The sequence below is a fragment of the Lygodium microphyllum genome, chromosome 14 (genome assembly GCF_053477565.2).
Source record: "Lygodium microphyllum isolate KBCC chromosome 14, Lygodium_microphyllum_v1.1.10, whole genome shotgun sequence".
Classification (NCBI taxonomy): Eukaryota; Viridiplantae; Streptophyta; class Polypodiopsida; order Schizaeales; family Lygodiaceae; genus Lygodium; species Lygodium microphyllum.
The window spans coordinates 22658321-22675622 of record NC_141148.1 but is presented as its reverse complement, the minus strand read 5'-3'; the positions used below and the strand labels follow the sequence as shown (position 1 = coordinate 22675622).

Sequence of the window (17302 nt, the reverse complement as noted above, 5' to 3'; positions counted from 1 at the left end):
TCAGTGTCATGGGCCAAGGAAATTGCATCTTCGAGAGTCGTTGGCTTGAACATGTTGACCTTCTCATAAAAATGTCCAAGTAAACCAGACATAAACTTGCGTTTATGGGTTGCTTCAAGTACATCTTCGAGCATTCGAAGTTGCAATAAAGCATTCCAAAAACATTCGGTATATTGTGAAATAGGCTCACGATCCCTTTGTTGCAGAAGATCCCATTGTTTGATTGCTTTTTCATGGAATTGGAGTGGAACGAAATTTTGCAAAAATTTATTTTGAAAAGTCTCCCAAGTAGTAGGACAATCAATGCTCTTGCGGACAATAGTCCACCATAGGGATGCTTGGTCCACTAGATGATTAGTGACATACTTAATTTTATCTTTCTCAACATACTGTTCTTCATGGAAATAATAATCAAATTGAGTGATAAAAGCAAGTACAATCTTTCCATCGCGTGACCCATTGAAAGTACGAATTTTGAAATTTCTTTTACTTATCTTTGTTTCTTTCCGAATAGATTGCGCTTCAAGTGTTGCATTGATCGTACGTCGTATAAGATCTTCAAATTGCGGTCCATCTTGATCGATGGTAGATCATTGCAGATTGGCCAATTGAGCTTGCAAAGTTTGACATGCTCTTTGTTCCTCTTGAAGCTGCATCATAATCAAATCCAGTTTTTGCTTCATCGTTGGTTTGCGTAGGTCACCTTTAGCCATAAAATCTTCCATGGTTTGATCGGACATCCTGCAAAATTTCAAAAGACCTCACACACTCGAAATCTTGTTAGCAGGATGAGCATAGCCCAAAGTCAGGTTTACAAGGCTTATTTCTCTCTTTTTTAAAGAAAAAGTGGCTTTTTGTAGTATTTCTTCTTTGCAAATGCGGAATTTGATATCACGGTCATTTTTCAAGAAGATAATTCATGTGTGCAGACTGCGTGTTGCAAACTGTTTGCTGGAATTTGGCTTTGTCAGTCCACAGGTGTGAACAGGGGCTTGCAGAAGGTTGAAGATGAGTTCGTTGTTAATCCAGTGGGAACTGCTGCTATGGAAGAGAGTTGAAATTGAAACTTGTGACTTAGTAGAATTGGAACTTAATAAGCTTAAAGCTTTAAGCTTTAAATTAGTCTTTTTTTTTAAAAATGACATGTAAAGAGGGCCGTTTGTTGACGCCGCCGCCTGACACGACGTCCTCTCGCTATAAAACGTCAAATTTCAAGAGCTTTAAGCTCTTATAAGCTTTTAAATCTTATCTCTAACTTAAATAATGACAACCAACTTCTTCTCTTATCTGTGAATAGGCAAGTTGATGTAGGAGCTTGTCTGCTGGTCCTTCGCCTGTAGAGGTTGGTCCTTCGCGATCCAACAACGTAGCAGGGGGTTCTTCACTGCTAGGAACACACTGGTATTGCCACAAGACTAACTGTAGAGCTCGATTGTTCCAGCAGCTCTACCTTCGTGAGAGATGGTAAGCGATTGAAAGCTCTCGATCTCAGCTTCGCTCTGATACCACTGACGCACAGATCGGATGTTGTATGTGTGGGTAGTGAGCACCGAAAGGTCCCCAAGAATAAAAGAACTCTACTTTTGCACAAAAAAACAAGAGAGAAGACTTGCACAACATGAAGCAAAAGACTAATTCGGTACAATCTCCCCATGCCTTGTGTGAGCGCTCCATAAAGCATGTATTTGATATATTATTCATCTCCAAGCTCAAAAAATAGCCCAATTTACAATTAGCACGCTTTAGCTTTTGTGTTTGCTTTTGTCCCACTAAATAATTAAAGCTATTGGACGCTCAAAGAGTCGGGCAGTGCCCAAATACAATGTCCAATAATAAATATTTAAATTGTGTGCCCATGCGCATATAAAATAATAAATAAATATCAAGCACTTCAATAAATAAGCGCGTCAAAATAATATTGGCGTCATACCTAAGATGTACGCCCATAAAAAATGATAATTTCTTCCAAATAACTTGAATACACGCTATCGCCCAGTGCTTCCCAACACTACTGCTGCTTGCTCTACACATCAACTTTAGCATTCACAATTGCTAGAAAACAATAAAATTAAACCTGAAGAAACATTCAGTCCGGTTGCAAGGATGGCAACCGTAAGAGCAGTCATTGCTATGGATGCATCAAAGGAATGGTCTTTACATCAGATGGACGTAAAGAATGCCTTCTTGCATGGTGATTTGCAAGAAGAGGTCTATATGGAGCAGCCACCAGGTTATGTGCATGCTGTTCATCCTGAGTTTGTTTGCAGGTTGAAGAAAGCCTTGTATGGCTTGAAGCAAGCACCTAGAGCATGGTCTGACAAGATAGGACAATATCTTGTCACTATTGGCTTTCAGATTTCCAAGGCAGATTTCTCACTTTATGTGAGAAAAACAGCGAAATGTATTATGCTACTTGTCATTTATGTTGATGATTTGATTATGACAGGTGACAGTGATGAAGATATCCTTCATGTGAAAATGCTATTGAAGCAGAAGTTTGAGATGAAGGATTTGGAAGAGCTGCGTTATTTCTTGGGCATTGAGGTGATTAGATCACCAAGTGGGATATGGCTCTTGCAGAGGCAGTATGGATTGGACATGCTATCCAAATATGGGATGACAAGCTGTAAGCCTATTTCAGTTCCTTTGGAGCAGAATGTGAAGCTGAGCGCGCAGATGCAGGTGAGCTTCTCGAAGACCCTACTATGTACAGACGCATAGTAGGAAGTTTGATTTATATGACTATTACCAGGCCAGATTTGAGCTATGATGTTGGATTGGTAAGTCAGTTTATGCAGGCTCCAAGGAAACCCCATTTGGATGCGGCTAGACGCATACTCAGATATGTGAAGTCCACATTGCAGTATGGACTATTTTATGAGACTGGGGTTCAGATACAGTTGCATGGATACACTGATATTGACTGGGCTGGTAGTATTTCTGATAGACGATCTACCAGTGGATATGTGTTCTCTTTTGGGAGTGCTGCAGTCACTTGGAGCAACAAGAAACAGCCTACAGTTGCCTTGTCGAGCACAGAGGCTGAGTACAGGGGTGCAGCAATGGCTGCATGTAAGGTAGCTTGGTTGCATAAGCTACTTTATGATATGCATCAGCCTACAGATGGGCCAGTTGTCGTTTATTGTGACAACATGAGTAGTATACACTTGGCAAATAACCCAGTATATCATGCTAGAACAAAGCACATTGAGGTGCATTATCACTATGTGCGGGAGAGGGTTTTACTAGGTCTTATTGATCTAGTTTATGTCAGCACAGAGGATCAGGTAGTTGACATATTCACGAAGGCATTGGGGGTAGAGAAGTTGCGCAAGTTCAGAGACCTGCTTGGTGTGCAGGAATTGGGATTGAGCTCGAGGGGGAGTGTTGAGATATCGAGCTCCACTCGTGATATACCAGGGTGACCGTTGTGCATTTATGTCACCGACTTGTCCGTTGCAGATGCGGTTGGTACACTGCCCATGAATAATAGTTAGATGACAGCTATCCTTATCTACTCTAGTTCGTGGCTTAGTTAGTATGCCACCTTAGTTAGTTAAGTTTGGTTTGAGACCCATATATAGGGTTCTTCTATTTCTATGTACTTGACTTCTTTTTGGCTTACACAACTAAGAAGAGGAAAAGTGTTTTCAGCCTCCACCTTTGTGTGTATTCTCCTATTGTGCAAGCAAGAAAGCTACAAGTGAGACTCCTTCCTTCTCTCCCACAATCTTGACACTTTCTTCCTCTTTCTCTCTTTCTCTCCCTCTTAGCAAGATGCTCGCTCTCCCTCTCGCTCTCCCTTTCGCTCTCTCTTTCGTGAATGCACAAAAAATGACGCGCTCGGGTTTCGGCCTGCGTTTTTTTCGTCTCGGTACCATCGCTATTAGCGACGCCGCTATTTCTCATCGCTAATGGGTGTTGCTATACCCTCATATTCTTGTAGTGTATTAGTGTCGCAAAATGCGTCGCAAAGTGTCGTTATCAGCGTTACTATTTGCAACATTGATATACCGATGCAAATAGCAATGCTGACAACGATGCTAGTATCGACTGTTCTATGGTGTCGCCAATAACGACATTTTTTGCTGACGTGGGCAAATTTCTTTATAAACATTTTCGTCGCTTTGAACGTCGGTATAAGGCTTGTATCTTGTAGTGTATGGTAGTATAACAAAACTAATAATAACAACAATAATAAAATAACAATAATATCTATCTATATTCTATAATATAGATTTATCAATTATCAATATTTGTATTTGTATCTATATTTATAATAATCTATACTTTATAGATATATAATAATAAATAATATATTAATAATCTCTATATATTATATAATATAATGTAATAAAATAATAATATGATATAATATAATATAATATGTAATCATTAACTATTATATAAATATTAATCGTAATATCATATCATATTATATTATATTTATAATTGTTACAATATAATGTAATAAAATAATAATTATATAGTATAGATTAATCTATAATATATCTATCTATATTCTACAATCTATATATATCAATATCTGTATCTATATCTATATTTATAATCATTTAGTTATCTATATCTATAAAGTATACATTAGTAATTAGTAATAATTAATAATCTATATACAATATATATATTAATATTAATGTACGGAATATACACACACACACACATTAATAATTTGTATATTATTCTTATAAACTATAAATATAATAACTAATTCATTCATTCATAATTCATAATTCATAATTAAAATCAATGACAATGATACATTAATAATAATATAATAATATATAAATCACCATTAACTAAACTATTAATTAACATAAACATAACATTAACAGCAACAGTAACATGAATATTAACATTAACAATAACAACAACATTAATATTAATGTTAACACTAATATTAATATCTACATTAACTTCAAATATTAATGTCAGAGAGAGAGAGAGAGGTTCATTGGGGAGATGCCCACCTGGCCCCCGCATGCATCCGCATCTGCCTCCGCCACGCCACCCCACGTCCACATTGGAGAGAGAGAGAGAGAGAGAGAGAGAGAGAGAGAGAGAGAGAGAGAGAGAGAGAGAGAGAGAGAGAGAGAGAGAGAGAGAGAGAGAGAGAGAGAGAGAGAGAGAGTCATGCATGTGGCCCGTGCCTGGCCCTCGCCCAACTCACCTCGTCCCCCGCCTAGCCCTCACCCAACCCGCGTCGTCCCCCACCTAGCCCCCGCTCGCATTCGCCTCCACCACGCCATGCCTGGCCCGCATCACACAGAGAGAGAGAGAGAGAGAGAGAGAGAGAGAGAGAGAGGGAGAGAGAGAGAGAGAGAGAGAGAGAGAGAGAGAGAGAGAGAGAGAGAGAGAGAGAGAGAGAGAGAGAGAGAGAGAGATGTGTCGAGGGAGCAGAGAGAGAGACGTGTGGGGGGATGCCGAGAGAGAGAGACGTGTTGGGGGGTAGAGAGAGAGAGAGACGTTTGGGGGGGCAGAGAGAGAGACGTGTGGGGGGTGGAGAGAGAGAGAGAGAGGACCTGCACCCTATGCCCATGCGATGTGTTGAGAGAGAGAGAGAGAGAGAGAGCTACACCTTAGTGAGAGAGAGGGAGATCTCAAAGCTTCCACCAACGTGCTCCTTCTCCAAGCTTCCATCTACGTGCCCCGAGCTTCCACTAGTGTGCACCTTGCTCCAAATTTCCACCTGCGTGCCCCAACCTCCTTGATAAAAAATGAGATCAAAAGTAAAAAATTGTAACATGTCCATATATTCCCTTTCAGGACACGTCTTAGTAGTCCATCGGAAAGAGAGTCTAAAAAGCTCCGCCCGGCACTTCCATGGAATGTTACGGGGTTTGTGATCTAGGACTTCCTGCGTCTGCCATGTAGCAGAAGTATTCCAGCCGTTCCCACTTAGGACCGACCTGAATCAAGGTTTCCCCTAATGGTCACTTTCCTAAACGGCAGCTAACGTCGATCCCCAAGCGAACAACTTTACGCAGAAACACCAAGGACGAAGCGAATTTATGCTGCACTTGGTTCAAGGAGAATGGAAAACAAGAGGGATGCAAGGCTCGACCTCTCTGCCCATAAGGCATAGTCCCATTCCGTTCCCCTAAAACAGCATAAATCGGGATTCTAGTAACCTAAACTCTAGGTCAGCGCCCTTGCTGTTTATTTCCTTCGAGAAGAGCTCATTGCTGTCCATTTCGATTGAGAAAAGTTCCCGGCTAACCGGGACCACCCATCCGTAGGACGGACCCATGGCCACATCCACCGCGCTTTCCTCAAGGTTGCTTTAGTTGTCTAATTACCTACTACATATAGTTGGACATGCATCAAGCAGCTTCATTAATTAGCCAGTTAGACACTGATTCCTTCATGTAATCTTAGCACTTGACATAGAAAAACAAAGTCAAACAAGTTCCTTTTCAACAGGTTATCTTATTTATCTTTGGAATACATCCATAAAATCCAGTCCGCAAACTAATCCATAATCTGCCCGAAGGCTATCCATAATCCATCCGAAGGCTATCCAGCAATCCACAGGGATTACTAATCCAAGATTCCGTCCGTAGACTAGTATGCAGGCCTCGAGATCCAATCCTGAGTCACGTTGGCCTCTTGTGCAGGGCCTGAAAGGTAAGGGATTTACGGCCAGAGCCCCCCTAGCACCTAAGCGTCCTCCTGCTCCAAGTAGCACCCAATGGAGAGACCTCATGCGACGGGTTCGGTCCATGTTCCCGGCACAGTTAACAACCCCCTTGGTTAGGGTCAGGTAGACAGTCGGGGGTAACTGAAGTTGCCTCTCCCTTCAGGCCTTCAACCTGAAACATTTATTACTTTCCATTATTTAGTTCCTTGAGCAAACAATGCAAACAGTGCTCCTAAACTATTACAAGCACAATCAAACCAGTGGTCGTTTATTTTTTGCCAGCTGCTAAGGAGTGAATCCTGCTCTCCGAATGCATCCATCATTCGGTCCGGGATCAATTGTGACTTGGCAAGATCCCCCAAGGGTTTGTTTGTTCACCCTTTTGTCCTTGGGTTAGGGCCATATCCTGTTAACCCAACTTAACCAATACCTTAGGTTTCATAAACTCATAGTAAATCCTGGCGACCATGTCGCTCTAACTTGATTGATCCTTTGCTTCCAAGCAAAATACCTAACTTTCCTTAACTCGGTAATTTTTCCCAAGAAAGGTGATGTAATAGGATGATTGCTCATCCTCTTGCAAGTTAAACTTGCGCAAGAACCTGCCAACCTTATTCCAAGGAATGGCAAAACTCTCTTGTGATCAAACTACAAGACCATGCGACGTTGCAACTTATTGCGCAAGTGTCGCATCTATTCCAAGGGATCATTTCACCCATTGAACGGTGTTTCCTAGTTAAAGAATTATGTTTAGACAAGAAGCACGGTTTAGGGTGTCTTCTTACCCAACCCAATCCTAATTGCACTAGGCCGACAACGGTCCTAGGGATTCCAACTCAATCCGAGTTTTAGCATTTGAACGAATGATCCTTAGGGTAGAAACCCTAGATCGTTATTTGCATGAGCATCCAATTGACCCAACATTCCGTGAATGTGGGTAGGACCTTTGGGTATGAGGGTTTCAACTTGGCAACAAGTGCGAAACTAAGCTGAATCTTTAACGTGCTAAACCCTAGTTAGCACTTGGGCTATTTATCGTATCAACTGAACCATGACTATACAAACCCCTTACGGGTTAGGAGATTTAGATAATTCGATTTACTTGTCTTGCGACAAGGACGAGCCATTGCTAGAGATGATAAACTTGATCTAAAGAAGAAAACTAGTTGCAACATGTCACAATACACGTAACACGCGATTCATTGCTTCTACGTACCACTAGATTTGCAACAACCCTATCCTTTATTGTTAAAATCAAAACACATGTAATTTGCATAATATCTTTCATAGAACCTACTAGGACTTACATTCAAGAATCATGCCTACAACTCTTTTTCTAAGCTTTAGAATTTCATGCTTTAATAAACCGTGCAACCTTCCCCTAAATGTAACTCTTGATGAATGAATTTTACGCACGACGAATGTGCAACATGCAACCCTTTCCTAACTACAACGTAGTTAAATGAAGTTCATGCCAATTAAAGCTAGAGTTAACCTATTCCATTTTACAAGCGCATGCCACATGCAAGTTCATAGAATCATTTCTGTGCTCTGCTATTTCCTACGGTGTTAACGACTTTCCCTAATGAATCATTGCAATGAAGATATTGCCTAAAAATGCGACATACGCTTAATCTTTCCATGTCTAGTCAAAGGCACACTTAATAATTTCAACCTTATAATGATAGGCAATAGGTGTTCTAGGCTCGTCACTTTGACATGCACGACAAGGCAACATACTATTAAGGTCGTAAGATGGATAGACAATTTTACGTCTCGTTTTTGCGCGTGCGGGTTACGGATTAAACTACCGGCAATTACAATGCGGAAGATAACCTTGCACAGGTTTTACGCGATGTGCGGGGAGTCAAGTTTGGTAATATTTTCGAGCGGGAATATTACAAAAATGATCTTACTCTAATCATGAGAGAGAGAGGACGTTGGGCATTAGAGCCACCTCAACCTCCCTCAACCATGCATGCATGAGTTCAAATTTAAAATGGAGTTTTGGGAAGAACAATAGGCTCAGGGGAAAAATGGAGGTTCGGGAGATAATCGAACCTCCAACCAAAATAAAGAAAGAATGATTCAAAATGGAGGTTCGGGAGATAACCAAACCTCTAGCCAAAATAAGAAAGATCATGAGAGAGAGAACGTCGGGTAGCCACCTCAAACCCCCTCAACCATGCATGCATGAATTCGAATTCAAAATGGAGGTTTGGGAAGAACAATAGGCTCGGGGGAAAAATGGAGGTTCGGGAGATAGCTGAACCTCCAACCAAAATAAGAAAGAATAGATAGAATAGATGCCCCTTTTCTTTTCGCCTTGAACTATCCGTCCAAGCTTGTGTGGAACTAGCCTAACTCCGATGCAACGCACCGGCCATTCTCCCGTGATGAGCACCTAGTATTTCTAATGGCAATATCAATTATTTTTTGCTTTTAAAAAAAATATTGACTTGACCACGAGATTGGGGGGCCGGGGGGTTATTTTCACCTAGGGTAAGGCTGCCTTCCAAAAAGGTTCCCGATTCGAAATAGCCGAAAGGACTGTCGCATTTAAGAAGTTCTAATATTAAACGTTTTCCGCACACCCAATTTCCAAAGCTTAAGACAAGGTAGAAAGATAACTGTCTAAATATCGATAGATAGCCGCCAAATAAAAAGCAAGTAATCAAGCGAAGAATCACCGTTTAGTGGGTTTTGACGATCCTGTCGTCGTCTTCTGCGAAACTCGCTTATAGTTTAGCGTGAAGTCGAGCTCCTTCTCTTCTGCCTCGACCCTGGCCTCTCTCTCTCTCCCTCTTTCTCTCTCTCTCTCTCTCTCTCTCTGTGTCTGTGCATGCCTAGAATCCTCCCTGTCCATCTCTGTGGCAGATTACGAATCTTCTCGCTCAGAAGTTCCCGACTTTGCTTAGTCTCGTCCGTGGCCGCTACCGTCAGCACGCTGCAGACCAGCCCTATCGATGCTTCCTCACAGTAAAACGGTAGCAGGCAGCCGCACAGGATTTGGCTATGGCCGCGCAGGCAGACAATTCTGAACCTCCCTGGAATCCTTAAAGAAGGCTAAAGTCTCGAACTTGAGCACCACCATGGTTAGTGCTAGGAGGAGAGACAATCAACGCAAAATCGCCTTGCGAAGTAAAAGGAACAAGCTCAAAAACAGCGATTTGTCAGCGCAGGACAGTAATTTGGATGCAGTCACAGATTGACCAGCGCCATGGTTAGGGCTAAGGAGGGAGACATTCAACGCATAATTGCCTTGCGAAGCAGACGAAGTAAGCTCAAAAATCGTGATTCGTCAGTGCAGGACAGTATTTCGGACGAAGCCAGAGATTGAACAGCACCATGGTTAGGGCTAAGGAGAGAGACATTCAACGCAAGATCGCCTTGCGAAGCAGGAGGAAGCTCAAAAATCGTGATTCGTCGGTGCGGGACAGTAATTTGGATGAAGCCAGAGACATGCTGCGTACACTTACAAGGCTTCGAAACAGAGCCCTGCTTGATGGAGGTGACGGGAGGAGCAACCAGAAACAGCAGGAAGGTAAAGAAAACGTGCAGCCTAAGAAGCGCAGAAAACGGCACAAAGAAGTAGATTTGAGTAGCAGGAGGCTGACAAGGTCCATGGATGGGGAGACTCTGCAAAATTCTACTGAAGGAAGTGGGAGAAAAATACCGACTCGATTGTCATTGTTCAAGGCTAAGTCTGTAGAGGGCAGTGGATCCTCTGAATTTCTTTCTGAAGATGTCAGAAAGAGGAAGAGGATCAAGAAAGAGGATATGTTTGGAAAACGAGCTGGCATGCGACTCGGCATTGCTGCATCTGCCAACAGGAGGGGCTTAGCAATGAACAACCGAGGTGCCAGACTTAAGATGGCCAGAAGGTCTCTGAGAAGTGCATATTCTTTTCGTTCCTCTCGAAGTTTCTCCAGTTCTAGGGGTAGGAGTGGCAAAAATGCTCATCATGTCCCGACCAAGCAAGGATTGATGAAGGATAAAGAAAGGCAGGCAAGTCTGACAGGTTTGGAACCATCCAATATTGAGGGAGTGCAACATCCGACCATTCAGGTAAATAGAGACAGGAGGAGAAAAGGTCATGAATTCCAAGAGTGCAGATCAAGAAAGAGGATTGCATGTATTACAGATGGGGCTTCAGCCAGTCTAAACGCAGAAGACTTTCAGAGTACGGAGAATGGTGGTATCACTAGGCAACTAGCTACTACTGAATCTCCCACCACTGTGATTCCATCTGCAAATCAGACAGGACCTCGCAAGCGAAAACGTAAGCGTCCTCTTGAGTCTAGAGATGCAAAGGGTCCTATGACAAGAGGTCGAATGTACAGAGACTTGCATGATTCGGGCCAAAAAGATAAAGAGGAACATATAGGCAAGGCCGACAATGCCTCAGATGGTGAAGGTGCAGGCACAAATTTATGCGGCCCTTCAACAGGCAAGAGTAACAGAGAGCATAAACAGAAGAAGAGAAGTGGGAATGTTGAATTGGTGCCGATACTTACCAGAAGTAAGAGGAAGGTTGAATCCAATGGTTTGCATAATGGTGAAGCAGGACAGGACACTGGACACCAGGAGAAGGACCTTTTATTGCATGAAATCAGGTCTGCCAAGAACGAGAATGATGCAGATGCTTCTAGGGTACGGAGAAAGAGCAAGAGGAAGAACACTGCAGATGGCTCAGGTGCAGGTGATCAAGAAATAGCTCAAGAGATTCATGTACCTAAATCAACCAAGGGTACAGAAGCTACAAGTGTCCAGGATGATCCCCACAAACCTGTGCTTAAGGGTGGCCATGCTACTGTACCTGTGATGAGGTGTACAGAGGGTAATCTCGAAGCAGAATGCCTTGCTTCGGCTCCAAAGCTAGCATTGGGGCATGATGGGGCGGCATCAAGGGATGAGGCTTGTAAAGTTGATTTGATAAGAAATTGCTGTCTTGTTGCAACAGTTCCTAAGGAAATAGGTGGAAGACAGATGCGGCCTCGACCTCTTGACTTGGAACAGCCTATGCCCATTGTCATTGAAGGCTATGATCAGGTTTTTAGTTTTTCTGATGTTTATGTTGTATGCTTATGGATTTTTATGTTTTACTCTTTCATTTAAACAAGTAGTAACACAATGTGTTTTTTTGGTACAATTTAGGGCGATGAAGATAATGATGGAGGCTCATTTGATTTATCATTGCAAGAGCCCAAAGATATGGAAAAAGAGCACAGGGTTGTGAAAGCCAGCAGTTGGGGTACTTCACAGGACCTGGCAGCAGTGGGGGGAAAGGGAAAGCCTATTGTGATACCTTCATTTCGAGTTGTGTCTGAATATGAACAGGAGGAGAGCTCAAGGCCAGTGTATACTATGCCTAAATCTTACATAAAAGCATCTACCTGGGCAGCTAAGGACCATAAACATCAGGCAAGTTATTGTTCTGTTCAACAATACTTGAAATTTTGTGATGCTAGATTAAATTATGTTCTGTAAAGCCATGCCACATGTATCATAAAAAATACGTTTCATCCAAGCAAATGACCCCCAACTCATTGTAGTTGCATGTGAGCTCTTTTTGTTGCTGTTTTCCGGGGATCAAGTTTAGGACTGTTATTTAAACAGGTAGTTTGGCCTTGTGCTTTATGCCTGCAGATTGACATGGCCAGGATTTTGGATTTTGATAAATGTTACCAAGAAAATGAGTAAGTTAATTTAGGAGGAGAGACCCTTTTCTTACCATTTGAGATATAGACAACTTCTTCCATCTAGAATTACAAATTGTTTGGCATTACAGACAGCTTGAGCCACTGCTGTTCACCAGCCCTTGTATTAGAGTTCTTTTATTAAATTTTTGGTATGATTGTAGTCTTTTATAGGGCCATTTTGTGGATGTATCTTACCTCAGAACTTTTTTTGGAGGCACTTATTAAAAGATTTCTCTTTTCTCTGAAAACAAAAGTTACTCAGAGTAATGGAGTGAAAAGCGTTGAATGGCAGAAGATTGCTGCATGATGGTGGTCTGCTACGTACTTGGCAGTTGATGCTGAGAATAAGTGGAGCATTTATTTTTCCCTTTCGATACTTTTGTTTCCTGGATCCAGTTTGCAGATTCTGAATTGCTGTTCTTAAACATTTCTACTGATGTAGGATGATCAACTCTAGACATAAAAAATTAACAGGTCAAGCTCATTCCTCATAGGTGCCAACACAAGATCCTTTTCCCAGCCAACGAAAACTAGGTAAAGCACATAGACAAGATGTGTAAGGAGAATGAGGATGGGGTAGCGGGTTACTAGTTCTAGAGCAGATGAAGAATGAAGATATGATTAAGTATGATGCCAGATGTCAATACACATGCTTAACTCGATATATAGAGTAAAGTTTGAACTCTGCCTAGTGCATACCTGCTTAGCCAAAATCACACTCTTATGATAATTATCAAACTACCTTGTTGGGTCTGAAATAGAATAGGAAATTGTCAACATAAGAGAAGCGTGCGACATAGAAGAAGCGTTTTCTGTTGATAGTTTCCTATTCTATGTGACAAATGGTTGGACCCTTGAAAGCTTGTGTGATAGGTATCCATCCTGACATTTTTCTCTTCTCTATGCCCTCCTAAAATTTAGGGACCCCTAAAATCTAGAGACTCCTCAATATGGGTGTTATATGAAAGTTCTTTATGAGTACATTAGAGAAAGAATGCCAAAATCTTCATACAAGTTTCTTTTGTAAATATATGTGTATTTTAAGCTTTTAGTCAAGACATATACATTGTACAAACATTTTATTATCATGTCATCTTACTATTTGTAATTGTCTGTTCTGGTGGATCTAGCCCACACTTCAAGACATTAATCCTTTTTATGTGCGAGCTTGATCCTGATATACACGAGTTCTAGTCCAAGACACTTGATTGAATCATATATGTGAAAGTGCGTATCATCTTTTCTTTAACCCATTGTGTGAATCCACCATAACCATTGATTTCTAGTCAATGGCCAACTCTAATGCACTTTCTTTATATCTAGAAAGTACAAAGGAATCAAATGTAATAAATCGTTAAATGTGCAAAATAATAAAAAGGGTACAGATTATTTTCTTGTTGTGTTATGATAGTCTTTTGGCTTTTATTTAGTTATCCTTGGCTAAAAAGATTTTTCATATGGCTAAAGAATGTATGGGTAATGCTTCATAAAAATTTCATCTACAGACTGTGCATTTGTTGTGGGTAAAAGATTGCATGTTACAAGGAGACTTTGTGTGGTTTGATGCTCGTGGAACAAAATTTGTTTAGATTTTAAGAGTTGTGCAGAAGTGTTTCAAGAGTTCTTTTGTTTTTTCAACTTCTAGGGGATCTTTAATAATGGGTTCCTTTGGTTTTGATCGTGTGTAAGGCTTTAGCAAACTTATATGGAAAACCTTGTGTATTTTTCAATGCGCAAGGAGCTCAAGTTGACAGGAAATATCAGTCCAATTGAGTAGGTCTTTGATTTACTTTTTAATTTCTTCTTGCTAAGTTTGGTTTCCACAGTATGTCACTATATTAGGAGAAAAATTGTCCAGACTAATATCAATATGATGGTCTTTTGACCTTTCTAGGGGAAGTTGATAAGGAAAATCTTCCAAAAACTGATCTTAGTATCCAAAGTCTGTCTATATAAATCAATGGCATGCATTTGGATTTATATTTTTCCAAGAGTCTAAGTTGATGTTAATTTTTAGTATTCATATTATCTTTCACATCTTTGACATAAAGCAAACAACAACACAATCCTTAACATAGAAACCCTAAACACACAATTTAAAATGCAAAACTTAAAAATGCAAAAACACAAATACAAATAGAGGAAGAAAGAGAACTTTGAAATGAATGATTCAGTGCTATAAATGAAGGAAAGAGTGTACAGAATTTTGAAAGGTAGAGCAATGAATGTAGTTGGAGTGTGATGTCCATTGAAGATGGATTCTAAGTGCTGTAACCATAGTTACCAGGAACGGGGAACGGGACCCCCTGGAACGGGGGGAACGCCCAAAGCGAGGGAACGGGAACGGAGGGAACGGTATATATATCCTCTAGAGAGAGAGAGTCAACACTAGTCTTAGAATCTAGAGAGACAGATCATATCTATTATCATCCATGAATTATAATTCATGAAATTAGACTCTAGAGACATAATAATCAAGTTTCAACTTTCAACAATAATAAAGATTCAAAACATTGTAACCAGCAATGGATTGTCGCATTCATAATTCAACACTGTAATCAACAATGTTGCATAAGTCCAACTGGCAACAAGTGTGCATTGCAAAAACACAAAATACGCACTAAACAGTAAACTTTAAAGCCTAAATAGTAAAGATCCAAGTTACAAGAGCTCCAATTTCCAAGTCAATACTCTAAAGTTCCAAAAGGCTAGCTACTAAGTGCTCTGATTCATGGAAGATGGCTCCACTGTGCCTGAATGCTCATCCTGCTGAACATCCTGCCCATCATCATCACCATCATCATCATCGTCATCTTTTTCCCAACATATAAAAGAATCAGCCTTTGCAACTGATGTACGAGCTAGCAAGCGAAGATTGGAGCTCACATAAACTAGGTCATTCGTCTTCATTGTACCAAGACGATTTCTCTTCTTTGAGTGAATGTGATTGAAGGAGCTCCACAGTTGCTCTAAACAAGAAGAGCTAATTGTTTGGCTAAGAATACGAATAGCCAAACTCTGCAACTCTGGAGCTTCTGCCCTGTAGTCCTCCCACCATAAAGCAGCCCCAATATTTGTCCTGTCCTCTAGTGCATCCTCTGTACTAAACATCCCTAATGTTTGTCGATATACAGAGAGCTGATTTTTAATTTTGCGTTGCATTTCACGGCTAGGATAAAGCCTTGCAAGCAATGTGTTCCAAGCCTTGACCACCTCAAGGTCTCTTTCTTACATCTTTCCTTGAAACTCAGGATCAAGCACATATGCTGCAGCATGCATAGGAGAGTCATACTCATTCCATCTGCTGATGCATAACTCCTTGATTTGCTCACACCTATCTGCATTTGGTTCCAAACTCTCCAACCTCTCAATCATGCGATCCATACCTTCATAGATCTTCCCAATGCATGGATCCATGCCATCTGCAAGCCTCAACATGTGCATAATAGGATCAACCATTTGGTTGGTGCGATTAACCTCATCCCAAAAATCTCTATCAGAAACCTATGCATTACATAACACAGCAGTAGCAGTGACAGCCCCAGTCCAATTTTCATACTCATCACTAGCAAATAGCTCCCTAATTGCACCTTTGCAATAGTGAAATCGACCAAGCATAAGAAAGTTATATGCAAATCGTATATCCGAGTATTTAAGAAGTTCTTTGTCACTTCTCTTGCGAAACTCAGCATGCAAGTACTGATGATTACATATAAATGTGATAATCTTGTTGCCTTTCGCAACAAGAGATGCAATCCATGGCAAGTCCCCAATATCCTTCAACAAGTTATTCAAGCAATGCGCCATGCATGGACTAAAGGTGATATGTGGATACATTGCCATTAAAATGTTTCCTGCTGCCCTGTTTGTAGGTTCACCATCTGCCACAAACTGCACTACATTTTCTGCCCCAACAGCCTGCACTGCCTCGCACCACTCGGATGCCAATACATCTGCACTCTTTCCAGTCTCTGAAGCATCATGACTACCAATGAAGTATACATCTCCACGAGAATATGCAACAATACCATGTATGGACCTATGGCGTGTGTCACTCCATCCATCTGCTATCAATGTCACTCCATTTCTTACCCATTGATTGCGAATATTTGCTGTTGCAATCTCTATGGCTACTTTCTCCTTTTGAAGCAATGTAGTCCTGATAGTTTCTGATGAAGGGGGCTTATATGTGGGTCCATACTTTGCAATCTTTGTCACCATATTTAAAAAATAAGGTGACCTGGCTGATTTGAATGCAATATGGTCATGGTAAAAAAAGCGTGCCATTGCTGCATCTGTTTCCTCTTTTTTCTTTGGTTCCCATGAAGTGTGCAATGAACTCTGTTTAGCACCACGACCTGTTGCCATTGATGGCCCACGAGAAGGCTGCGTAGCCACTAATCCTGGTGGTCTTCTGCATGAAGCACCATGCCCTGCTGGTCTTGGAGTCCATGTTGTTGGATCCACTGCTATATTTGGCGTCCTCCTGGCATGTGAATTCCCCATAGATGTGGCTATGCGGTCAAGTAACTCCTGCCTTTTCTCAATTGATACATTGGTGCAAAAACGCACCTCTTTCCCCTCATGTAGAAGATGGGCTCTCACTTTATCAGCCCCACTAGTGCGAGCATAAGGGCAAAGTTTGCATTTCCAAGGGCGAGCCCCTCCACCTCTCAATGGCACCCCTGCATCTACCTCATCCCATCATGACCAAGTAGTGCTTCGACTTCGTCCAGTTGTTGACGAAGTACCTGCTGAGGATGATGAAGATCCCATAGATGTCAATGCTGCCATCTATATAAAAGTGACAAATAATCAGTAAAGTTCAATAAAATTGCAAAAATTTGCAGCCAAAATTTCAACATGTGTGTGTTAAATTTTAATTTCAACATGTGTGTGTTAAATTTTTAGCAATGCTAAAAATGCCAGAACTTTGGTGCTA

At 41.2% G+C, this 17302-nt stretch overlaps 1 protein-coding gene across 1 annotated transcript in view; it reads left to right on the top strand.

Annotated features, from left to right (window-relative positions):
- The first annotated feature begins 9364 nt into the window (after positions 1-9364).
- Positions 9365-17302, top strand: part of LOC148025412 (uncharacterized) — a 39871-nt gene continuing 31933 nt past the window's right edge. The window contains exons 1-2 of the mRNA XM_087692536.1: positions 9365-11710; positions 11816-12086. Coding sequence (XP_087548662.1) covers positions 10007-11710; positions 11816-12086 — 1975 coding nt within the window. The 5' untranslated portion in view covers positions 9365-10006. The remainder of the gene's footprint in view (positions 11711-11815; positions 12087-17302) is intronic.